General features: G+C 61.1%; 1 protein-coding gene across 6 annotated transcripts in view; it reads left to right on the forward strand.

Annotated features, from left to right (window-relative positions):
• Positions 1-7,803, forward strand: part of VPS37C (VPS37C subunit of ESCRT-I) — a 37,638-nt gene extending 29,835 nt beyond the window's left edge. For 3 of the 6 annotated variants that reach the window (XM_040494990.1, XM_040494986.1, XM_040494989.1), the window contains exons 2-5: positions 295-392; positions 3,812-3,983; positions 4,673-4,755; positions 5,512-7,803. In XM_040494990.1, the coding sequence (XP_040350924.1) occupies positions 300-392; positions 3,812-3,983; positions 4,673-4,755; positions 5,512-6,234 (1,071 nt within the window). In that variant the 5' untranslated portion in view covers positions 295-299 and the 3' untranslated portion in view covers positions 6,235-7,803. Of the gene's footprint in view, positions 1-294; positions 440-1,664; positions 3,715-3,811; positions 3,984-4,672; positions 4,756-5,511 lie in introns of those variants that run through there. The other 3 variants (XM_040494988.1, XM_040494991.1, XM_040494992.1) reach the window with 3 other exon arrangements.
• Positions 7,804-10,550: the final 2,747 nt, after the last annotated feature.

Genomic DNA, 10,550 nt, shown 5'->3' on the forward strand with positions numbered 1-10,550 from the left:
CATGCTGGCATCGGGGCTCACAGGCGGCCTGGGGCCAACATAGTCTCTGTCCCTGGCCACCCGTCCTGTCCTGCCCTGTCCCGTGTGCACCTTGGGTAGTTTCATCCCGCACCGTAAGGAATCCCAGTTTTGCCTCTGGCTGCCCAGTGCTTTCACATACCTGTTGCTCATGGTTTGGGAGAAGGAGTGGCTTCCTGGTATCCCCGGGGACAGGGGATGGCAGGGTGGCCGGAATGTGCTGGAAGCATCGTCGGAAAACCGTGGTTTGTCTCTCGCTTCGCTCTGTGTTCACAGGGAGGATGGAGACACTAAAAGACAAGACCTTGGAGGAGCTGGAGGAAATGCAGAACGACCCGGAGGCCATTGACCGGCTGGCCCTGGAGTCCCCTGAGGTAGAGCAAAGCTGTCCTGGGGCCCAAGGAAGAAGGAAGGCCAGCAGGTGGGACTGAGGCCCTGCTTCAGGACGCCGGCCTGGTGGGAGTTTGGGCCATATTCTCCTCCCTTTTCTGTGGCCTTCGTCCTGATTTGGATCAAGGCGGAGGAGCCCCTGAGATCGGGATCCAGTTCCCGGGCCCCCTGGGAGTTCTAGGGGGCGGTGCTAGGGCGTCCAGGGCCCCCATGTGAACTCGGGGGGACTCACCTGCCCCAGGAGTCCCCACGTTGTTGTTCCAGCCTGAATCTGGAGGTTTCTAAAGGTACTGCTACTGTTCTGTAGCCGCCTTTCCCCAGGGGCCTTGTGTGGCCCTGCGTCTCCGGAGGAGCCCTTCTTGGGCTCATCTCCTGTGCAGTCCTGTTTCCTCTACCAAAGGGCGCCTAACCAGCTCCGCTCTCCGCAGTCCCCCTGGGAATAAAATCACCCTTGCAGACGTGTAGAGCTTTACACTTTATAAAGGCTTTCCTGCCCTCCTGTGTCCTCAACCGTGACTCCCCCTGTGAGGTCAGGAGGCTGGACGTGGCCGAGAGCTGGGTATACCACGGTCCTGCCCTGAGCGGCGCCAGCCTGCCCACTGCCCTGGAAGCCCCTTCCGCTGCCCCTAACGCCAGGCGGAGACCCAAGCACAAGCGATGCCGAGCTCGTCTGATGGGCGCTTGGAATATATTTTTATTTTCACTGATGAACCGGCATGGTGTGTCTTTCCTGGGGGTTCACAACCTGTTCTCGACAGAAGGGAAGCCACCCCGCCTCGCTTCTTCCTGCTTTCTGTAGGGGTGCGTAGCGAGGCTGTATTCCCTTGCCCTTCCTCGCCTGTGCTCTCGCTGCCTGCCCCGCGACCTGCCCCTCTACCCGGACGAGCAATCTTTGCCGGGGGTAGGGATCGAAGAGGGGGCAGGGACGCAGTAGGGGGCAGGGTCTGAAGAGAGGTGGGGGCGCTCCGTGGCACATCCTGGTGCCTTGAGCTCGCTCCGCGAGGACAGAAAGCAAAGCCTGTGTCCGTTAAGCTGCAGGCCTGCCTCTGTGGTCAGTTAGGCCGTGACTCTGCCGGGGTCTGCCTCACCTGCATAGTGTTGGGCATAGAACAGGGTTTTTTGTCTGTTTGTTTTTTTAATTTTAGAGACACAGAGAGAGTGTGTTCGAGCAGGGGAGGGGCAGAGAGAGAGAGAGAGAGAGAGTGAGCGAGTCCTAAGCAGGCTCTGTGCTCAGTGAGGATCCCGATGTGGGGCTCCCATCCCACGACCCTGGGATCATGACCTGAGCCACAGTCAGGAGTCAGATGCTCAACCGACTGAGCCACCCAGGCGCCCCGGGCGCAAAGTGCTCCCTGACTCTGCCGTGAGCACAGGTTATAGGAATCCCAAGGCCAGCTGTGAATGGCATGTGAAACTTGGCAGAAGCGAGCCTTCACAGAAGCATCACTACTTGACATCCAAGCTGAGCAGGCTGATAGAATCTACGCCGAAGTGCAGAAAATGGCCGCACAACGTCTTGGGCTGCAGGCAACGCGAATTTTGTGGCGTGCCGCCAGCCTGACCGATCGATTTGAATCCTCCGCGGGGAAAGCTTTCTGGGATCAAGGGGAAGTGAAGCAGGGCAGGCTCCTCAGGCTTGCAAAAGCCCTTGGACGAGGTTTCCACCACGGTCCGTATAAAACACAATTTTACACGTCCTCGTCGCCATGTGGCTGTGCAGAGAGGAGCTGGTTCACTTGGGGATGTGGACACTGCTTGGAGAAAAGAGAGCTAGGTAGCAGGGGGCCTGTGTCCACACAGGGCAGTGAATGGTGGGGTCGCGGCAGGCTGGTGAGCTCTTTTGACGGGGGTTCCGGAACTGTGGTATTGACCTCTTCTAAGTGACAGCTGGCGGGCTTCATAGTGACCCCCCCAGTGGAGAAAGATTTGGGGGAGGCTGTGGGAGAGGGGGCAGAAATGCATAGGGCAAGGCGTAGGGCAGAATGATACAGCTTAGGTATATTTGTTGGTCAAGACCCAGGGAAAAGGCAGTGGACACATGAGGGCCAGACGTTCTATGTAAGGGGCAGCTGAGCAGAGGGCTTCAGGCCTCCTGCTCTGGAGCTTACCCAGTGATTCAAAAGAGTGTTAGTGGCAGCAAATATAGACGGCCCAGATGTGGAGGCAGCTTGCTGTCATAGGGAGACCAGAGAGACCACAGCCAGGCCCATGATCCCTGGGCCCCAGTGGCTGCACTGTGGAGGGGAGGCGGATGTGACATCCCTCTTCCCCGTCTGGAGCATGAAAAGCAGGCTGCAGTCCTGCCCCTGAGCTCGGATCTCGAGGCCCTGTGGCTGGGGATCAGCAGGAGGGCAGGCTTCCCGGAAGCCCCCTCTTCCCAGGTCCCCACGGCCTGGTGGAGGACGAGCCGGCCCATCGCGTGCTGACCAGGGTGGCCCCTGTATGGAAGCCGCCCTTTGCCGAGCTGTGCCCTGAGCCCTCTGCTGGGTGCTGAGCGCTCTCTTTGGTGCCACGTGTCACTGTCTCAGGGGTGGTGGGTCTGAGCCTCCACCCTCCTCTCGGTAAAGGGGACTCCCTGGCACGTGGAGGGAGCTTTGGGTCAGAGCAGGTCCGGGAAGGGTTCCTGTGGCTGTCGCCTCAGCCGCTAGTGGCAGCAAGGGACCTGGCTGAGGGCCAGAGCGCTGCTTGGCTTGGGGAGGTGCTCTCAGGGGGCGACGTCGGGGGGCAAAGGCTGGCTTCAGGTGGCCACAGGTCGCCCGTGTTGGTGGGAGCCTTCTGCTGGCTGTGAGACTCCACTCCAGTTCTTGGGGGCCCCCTCTGCCCGCTCATCTGCACAGCTTCTCTGCAGGGCATGCCTGTGGCCTCGGAGGCGAGGGCAAGTTTCTCCTGAGTCAGCGTCACGGTCTGGCCCTGCCTTTCTCATCCCTCAGGGTGACTGTTTTGGGGCCTCATGCACGTCCGGCCTGTGGTCTGGCTTTGGCCACCTTAGCGCACCTCACGGTGGGCCTCTTGCCTCCGAAGCTTGGGGAGAAGTGGTTTGAGGGTTTGGTCCCTTCCCTCCTAGAAAGCCTCTGACTTGTTCCTATTAATTGGTCCCCCTGCTTCCTGGAGGCGTCCGCGGCCCTTGGTGGGCCTGGTTCCCGCTCCCCCTGTGGCCGTGGGCAAAGCTGCCGACCGTCAGTGCGTTTTCCGCACGGATCCACCACAGAGGGTGTGGGATGAGGTGCCTGGGTCACAGTGCTTTGCTCGGGGTCCGAACCCGGGTCTATCGGACTCCAGTCGGGGGCATCACCCACTTCTGCCGCGGTGGGCGATGCGTCCCAGAAGCCCCCGGTCCAGCCTGCCGCGGTGGTGAGTGGTGGTGGTGGGGAGGGTTCTCCCGGTCCACATCCTGTTCCCTTAGGTCCAGGACCTGCAGCTGGAACGAGAGATGGCTCTGGCCACCAACCGCAGCCTGGCCGAGCGGAACCTAGAGTTTCAAGGTCCCCTGGAGATCAGCCGCTCGAACCTCTCGGACAAGTACCAGGAGCTGCGGAAGCTCGTGGAGCGGTGCCAGGAGCAGAAGGCGAAGCTGGGTAGGGGCGGCCTGGGAGCTGCTGGAATAGGTCCCCGTCCTTGCCCCCGGACAGGAAAGGGCCAGCAGTGAGGACGACCGTGTCCCCAGCCCCCGTGCTAAGTGCTTTCCGTACGTTTTCTCACAACAGCCTGTAAGTGGAGGTACCACTGTTCTTGTTTCAAACATGAGAAGAATGAGGCTCAGAGAGAGTCAGGGACATGGCCAGGGTTACGTGGCCAGATTTGGGCTGGATCCAGACAGCCTGCATTCCGTGCTGTTGCTCACAACGCCACCAGCCCAGCTTCCGGTTTCCAGGGCTGCCCCGGGCTCTCCGCGTCCCGGGATCTGCCATCTGCGAGGTGGGAGGGGCTGTCCTGGTCTGGACAGTGAAGAAGCCGGATGCTCAGAGAGTGAGGCCGAGCAGGCTTGGGGCTCGCCGGTGCATCTTTGCTTCCTGCTGGCATCGGGTGGCACTGGGGAGGCCGGCTAGCCAAGGTCTGGGCTGGGCTCGGTGGATAGAGCTCCTCTCTGCCTAGGAAGGTGACCTCAGGGAACTGGGCCACCGGGGGCTCCACAGCAGACCCCAGGGCAGCGGCCGGACCTCGGAACACACAGGGGTCACTCCGAAGGTCTTCGCCCAAACCTTAGCCTCCAGCACCGGATCAAGAGGCGCTTTCAGAATGTTGATCTTTCTGCCCTCCCTTCCAGAGAAGTTTGCTTCAGCACTGAAGCCAGAGACCTTGTTAGACCTTCTGCAGATCGAAGGCATGAAGATTGAAGAAGAGTCTGAGGTAAGATGGCCGTCGTCACCCCCTCTTCCGGTGGTAGCGTCGGCCCCTGGAGCAGGAGCCCTCGGAACGAGCACTGGGTGCCTGTAGAGTCGGGACAGGGGGCTTCAGACGGTGGCACAGATGAATGACGCCATCGGTCCCGGTGGATGGGGTGAACAGGAGCCTGGTCCCGCTGGCGGGAGCCGGAAGGGCAGCTGCCGGCCGGGCCACAGGGCAGCTGGCAGACCTGGGTACAAGGTGGCGCAGCAGGAGGCCCCGAGGACTGAAGCCAGGCCCCCGGCCCCTCCCCGGCGGCCTGGCCTCTCTGTTCTGCTTCCCTCTGGCCGTCTCTTCCGTCTGCGGGCAGACTGGCTCCCTCCAGTTCTCCGTGCTCTGGGTGCCGGAAGCTACCAGGTCCTCCCAGCCCCGGGGCCCGCCTGCAGTAGGAACCGAGTAGCTGGTGTCCATGCATTTATTTATCACATACGGGCGGCAGCCACTGCGAGCCTGGCACAGCGCCAGGGGCAGGGGACAGCAATGGCCACAGTAGTCCCTGCCCTCCAGGGGCTGACACCCTGGCGAGGGGGACGGAATACACCAGCGAGCGCAGGTAGCCTGTGTCGGCAGTGATGAGGGCCGCGAGGAGAAATTCCCAAACGGGGGCCAGAGAAGAGAGGGGGTGGCTGCAGTGCGCTGAGGTGGGGGGGCCGCAGCCGGGGAACACGGGTGGCCTTGATCCCAGGCAGGCCCTTCGTCACCAGACCTTATCTCTTCTAGGCCATGGCCGAGAAGTTCCTGGAGGGCGAGGTGCCCTTGGAAACGTTTCTGGAGAACTTCTCCTCCATGAGGATGCTGTCTCACCTGCGCAGGGTGCGCGTGGAGAAGCTTCAGGATGTGATGAGGAAGCCCAGAGTTTCCCAGGAGCCGGCTGGTGACGCCCCTCCTCCGCGCCCCCCGCCCCCACCTCGCCCGGCCCCCCCGGCGACACCCCCTGTGGCCGAAGAGCCGCCCCCGCCACCGGCGGCCCTGCCTCCCTACCCTTTGCCCTACAGCCCGTCTCCTGGCGTGCCCGTGGGCCCCACCGCCCAAGGCGCGCTCCAGCCGGCCCCCTTCCCTGTGGTGTCCCAGCCCTCCTTTTCTTACAGTGGGCCTCTGGGCCCCCCTTACCCGTCAGCCCAGCCGGGACCCCGGGCTGCCGCGGGCTGCCCCTGGTCCCCACAAAGGAGCACGCCCCCCCGGCCAGGCTATCCCGCGGCCCCCACTGGTGCCTCTGGCCCCGGTTACCCCTTGGCGGGGAGCCGGGCCCCCAGTCCTGGCTATCCTCAACAGGCCCCTTACCTCTCGACTGGAGGAAAACCTCCTTACCCAACACAGCCCCAGCTCCCCATCTTCCCAGGCCAGCCCCAGCCCTCAGGCATCCCCCAGCCGCCCTACCCTCCTGGGCCTGCCCCTCCCTATGGGTTTCCAGCACCTCAGGGGCCCTCCTGGCCCGGGTATTAGACACAGTCCTGGCCCTCGGCCCTTCCCTGCTTCTACGTGTACCGCAACCTTTGGCCCGCCCACCACTGAGATTCGAGGTTAAACTGCAAGTGGACTTGGGTCCTCCTTGTGGACTTGTGTCAGCACGTGGGAGCCTCGGGGGGGACCTGGTCGGGAGCGCGCAGGCCTGGAAAGGCGCCGGCAGCGTGACTGGCTTGGCCGCACCAGACGGTCACGGCACTTAGTGGCCTCCTGGGGGAGGGGAGCGCCTCCTTTCGGTGACTGGCTTCAGCTTTTCTGGTGCTAGCCAGGCGGGGAGCTCGGTGCCTCCCCCGTGGGTGTCCGTGTGAGTGGGCCGGAGCGTGTGCTCGCGGGCACGCACTTGTGCTTGCACTCACGGACACCGGAACCCAATGCAATTATCTCCGTGACGAGGGGGTCTCCGGCCCCCGCTCATCCCCTGCCTCTCTCCTGGGATCTGGCACATTCAACCTGGTGCCCACAGCAAGGGATGCGACTCTGCGTCCGTCTGGTCCATTCGAGGATGGCCTGGAGCTAGAGTGGGATCGGGGGAGGGAACAGTAAGGAGAAACACTGATTTTTGAATCACATAAAGCCATAATTGAACTCCGATAGGTTGATGTCAGATAAGCTTGTCCCGTGTGCTGGTTTGAATGACGGCAGCAGAGCCAGAGCAGCGAGAAAGCGGGGGGCTGTGAAGGTGGACCCCAGAATCTGAGGCAGAATCTGGAGGGGAGGGGCCAGCTCCGGCCCAGGAGATGGTGTCGCACCGGACTCCTTTAGGAATGGAGCGGCCGCCCTCTCTTCTCTGGGGCCCTCCACTTCCGGTTGACTGCTGAGGCCCGCCCCATCCATCCGCTCCTTTAGTGCCTTGAATCTCATCCGCAGCAGCCCCTCCCTCCGTCTGCTGCCTCTGGCTCCCTCGTGTAACTCCCCACCCCGGCACCCCTCCTGAGACACACATTAAAGGATGCCCTAACAGCGACTTCCCAAGTGGTGCTTCCTCAGACACCGTGACCGCCACCGTGTCAGAGTCCGCTCCTCTGCTTCCCTCTTGTCGTCAGAATGTAAAGGGCAGGGATTGGGACTCGAGCCGCCTGCAGCCTCCACCCCGGGCACGCCGGGGATGTTGAGCGTGTTCGGTGATAACAGAGACAATAGACCAAAGGGGTGTGGTGAGCGGAGCTTTACCTTGGTTGTTCCAGATGGGATCCAGGTCTCGAGGGCAGACTCTGGAGCTGCTATCGGCCAGGAAGTCATATGTGCCTTGAAATGTCCACTACTTGAGTACCCAGCGTCTGGTGGGCCTGGGGTGCTGGGGGCCAACGAGGAAACTCGACTTTCCGGTGCCTGCCCCCCTCCCCGGCCCACGCACCATCGGTGGGTGTTCGCGACGAGATGCTCCATTTGCTGTTGGGTCCTCGCCAATTGTTCTTGCTTCTCATAAGTTATTTATCAAGAGAAATCACTAATGGACTCTACTGGTTCGAGTGCTTCTGAACTGGATGACCGATCGCCGGTGTGTTTGTGTAATTAATGGCCATAATAAACTTCGATGAGTTACAAGTTGTGCTGTGGCTCGTCCAGTGGGTTTGCGAGGTGAAGATGTGGCTGCCTGGGGCGGGTGTGGAATCCCTTCAGGATCACGCTCTGCTGAGAGGCCTCTTTGATTCCCGTCCACAAAGCCTCATCTATCTGGCTGTCCTCTCTCGAGCTGCTGCCCTCCCCTGCGCCTTTGCCCTGGGGCTAGGCTCTGACGACCTTCCCCTTTTCTCTCCTACTCTCTGGTTTTCTTTCTTTTTTTTTAAATATGAAATTTATTGTCAAATTGGTTTCCATACCACACCCAGTGCTCATCCCATCCTTCGGTGTTTTCTTTCACGCTGGGGGCCTACGTTTTTGCCTCTTCCTGGGCCAGAGCTTGGGCCATGCGAGGCCACAGGCTCCCACCAGGGGGCGTGCGGAGCTCAGCCTACGGAGCCTGGCGTCGCATTCCTGCCGCCCGCTTGGGGGACAGGGCCTACCTGCTGTCGGCCTGGCCAAGACCCCCGGGCGGGGCCACGTCTTCCCTTCCAGGTTCTAAACGGATAGAGGGGCGGTGGGGCACGAAACTGGCTGCGTACCGAGTGGTCTTCAGCCAGCGCCCAGCCTGCTCCCTCTCCGCCTTGAGCTCAGCGGGCTTTTTATCACGAGGGTTGGGAGGGCACCTCCCGCTTTCAGCAGTGAGGGCGGCTCCGGGGGAGTCAGGAGACCAGGCTTCCAATGGGCCCTCAAGTCAGCCCTTCTGCTTTTCCTTCCCTGCAAAGTGCCAAGGACGGGCTGCCTGTGGACACCACGCAGGGATGCTGTGCATCGCCAGCATTGGATATTCAGCAGGGCCAAGTGACCTGCATGAGCTCGTTGGGTCCTTTCAACAGCGCTTGGAGCCCCAGATCTGAAGCAGGGGAGGGAGACTGCACGATGGGTGGGCCGGGGACCAGGTCGCCTAGCCCGGGGGTGCGGGGGCAGGACCCGCTCCCGGCTCTGACCGCCCACAGGGGCTCCTCCGCTGTGTGATGCCTTTGTGGTGTCCGAAGCCGTCCGCCTTCCAGAGTCACACTCCTGAAAAAAGCTCGGGGGATCTAAGCCCACGTTGAGAATCCCTGGGCCTCAAAGTTTTAGGGCCTTCCCCCCCCCCCCACCTTCTGAACTCTGGCCCTGCCTTGCAGATGTCCAGGACTAGGGACACAGGACACCAGGGAGGGCTAGAAGACAACTTGGCTTTGTAGGAAGAGGCCAAAAATCTCACTCTGGCAGCACAATCTGGTCCCTGGCTTGGCCTTGGTCCCAGAGTCGCGGCAGGGAGGCGGCACCATTTTCTGAGGAAGGGCTTGATGGAGAGATGCTTCAGCTGGTCATCCGGGGCACGGGTGCCCCTGCTGCTCCTGGCCCTGCCTTCCCCGCAGGCCCTCCACACCTTAGATCTCGCAGACGCTCGCCACGCCTCTCCCCGCCCTGCATCTGCCGGGTGAAATCACCAGGCACCTTCCCCGCCCACCCACTGCAGTGGGCCTCCCCTGGCGGCAGAGCCAGCTGCCCAAGGACACACCCTGAGTGTCAAATTTGGAGCCTCAAAGCGATTCCTGGCTTCAGTGAGCAGGGCCCTTGGCTGAGTTAGCTGGGGCCAGGCCACTCGAAAGGTCCGCTCGGCCATCACGTTAGTCCCGTTCTGTACTCCCAGATCCTAGAGGCACGTCAACCTCAGAGCTAGACTTGTTCCTGGTTACTCACGGTGAGCTTTCTTTTTTTTTTTTTTTTTTTTTTAATTTTTTTTTTAATGTTTATTTATTTTTGAGACAGAGAGAGACAGAGCATGAATGGGGGAGGGGCAGAGAGAGAGGGAGACACAGAATCGGAAGCAGGCTCCAGGGTCTGAGCCATCAGCCCAGAGCCCGACGCGGGGCTCGAACTCACAAACTGTGAGATCGTGACCTGAGCTGAAGTCGGACGCTCAACCGACTGAGCCACCCAAGTGCCCCATACTCACGGTGAGCTTTCCTCCGGGGCCTCAGTCTCCCGGACTCCGCTCGAGGAGGGTGTGCTTGAGCCGGGTTGCACACTCACACTCCCCCCCCCCACCCCGGGGGCGTCTCTGAGGCCGAGAGCGTTCCTACTCGACGGTCCAACCGAACAGGTAGATCTTTTTTGGAGTGCACCACCCAAGCCCGCCACCACTTGGAAAACGAGGTTTCTAAAAAGATTTTTATACTTCAACGCAGCTCCTTTGGTGGGGGGGGGGAGGGAGGGGTTGGGTGGGTTTTAAGCAGGCCATGGTTGTGTTGAGGCCGTGCACGGTGGCCAAGCTAGAGAGTCAAGAGCTTTTATCGCGAAAGGTGCTGGTCGCCCTGGAGGGACTGGGGGCGGGCTGCCCCAAGACGGGCACTTTGGCTTGCGGGCTATTTTGAGCTGAAGGCCATCAGACTCTGAGGGCTCCAGAGAAGCTTTTGCCCCCCCCCCTCCCCCCACTACATGGAAGAATCTAAATTGGAGGTCTTTCCAGAATAAGTGTTCTTGCCAGAGATAAATGTTATCTGAGCGACCCATCTGTACGGCGGGGCAAACACCCGATTCCCAAACATCTGCTCTTTTTGTCACCCCGCGAAGTGCAAGTGCGTTCCTTCCCTTGAAGTCCCAGAGCCCTACCCCTTCTCCTGAGTTCAGAATGACACAGAGACCTCGTGTGGTCCATGTTTGGGATTTCCATGTCTGCGTGGATGCCCCGTATGGATGCCGATTACGTTTGGTTTTCTCCCGTTGATCGGGCTCATGTCAATTTG

This window comes from Herpailurus yagouaroundi, unplaced genomic scaffold (genome assembly GCF_014898765.1).
Source record: "Herpailurus yagouaroundi ecotype Mexico unplaced genomic scaffold, PumYag 187, whole genome shotgun sequence".
Taxonomy (NCBI): Eukaryota; Metazoa; Chordata; class Mammalia; order Carnivora; family Felidae; genus Herpailurus; species Herpailurus yagouaroundi.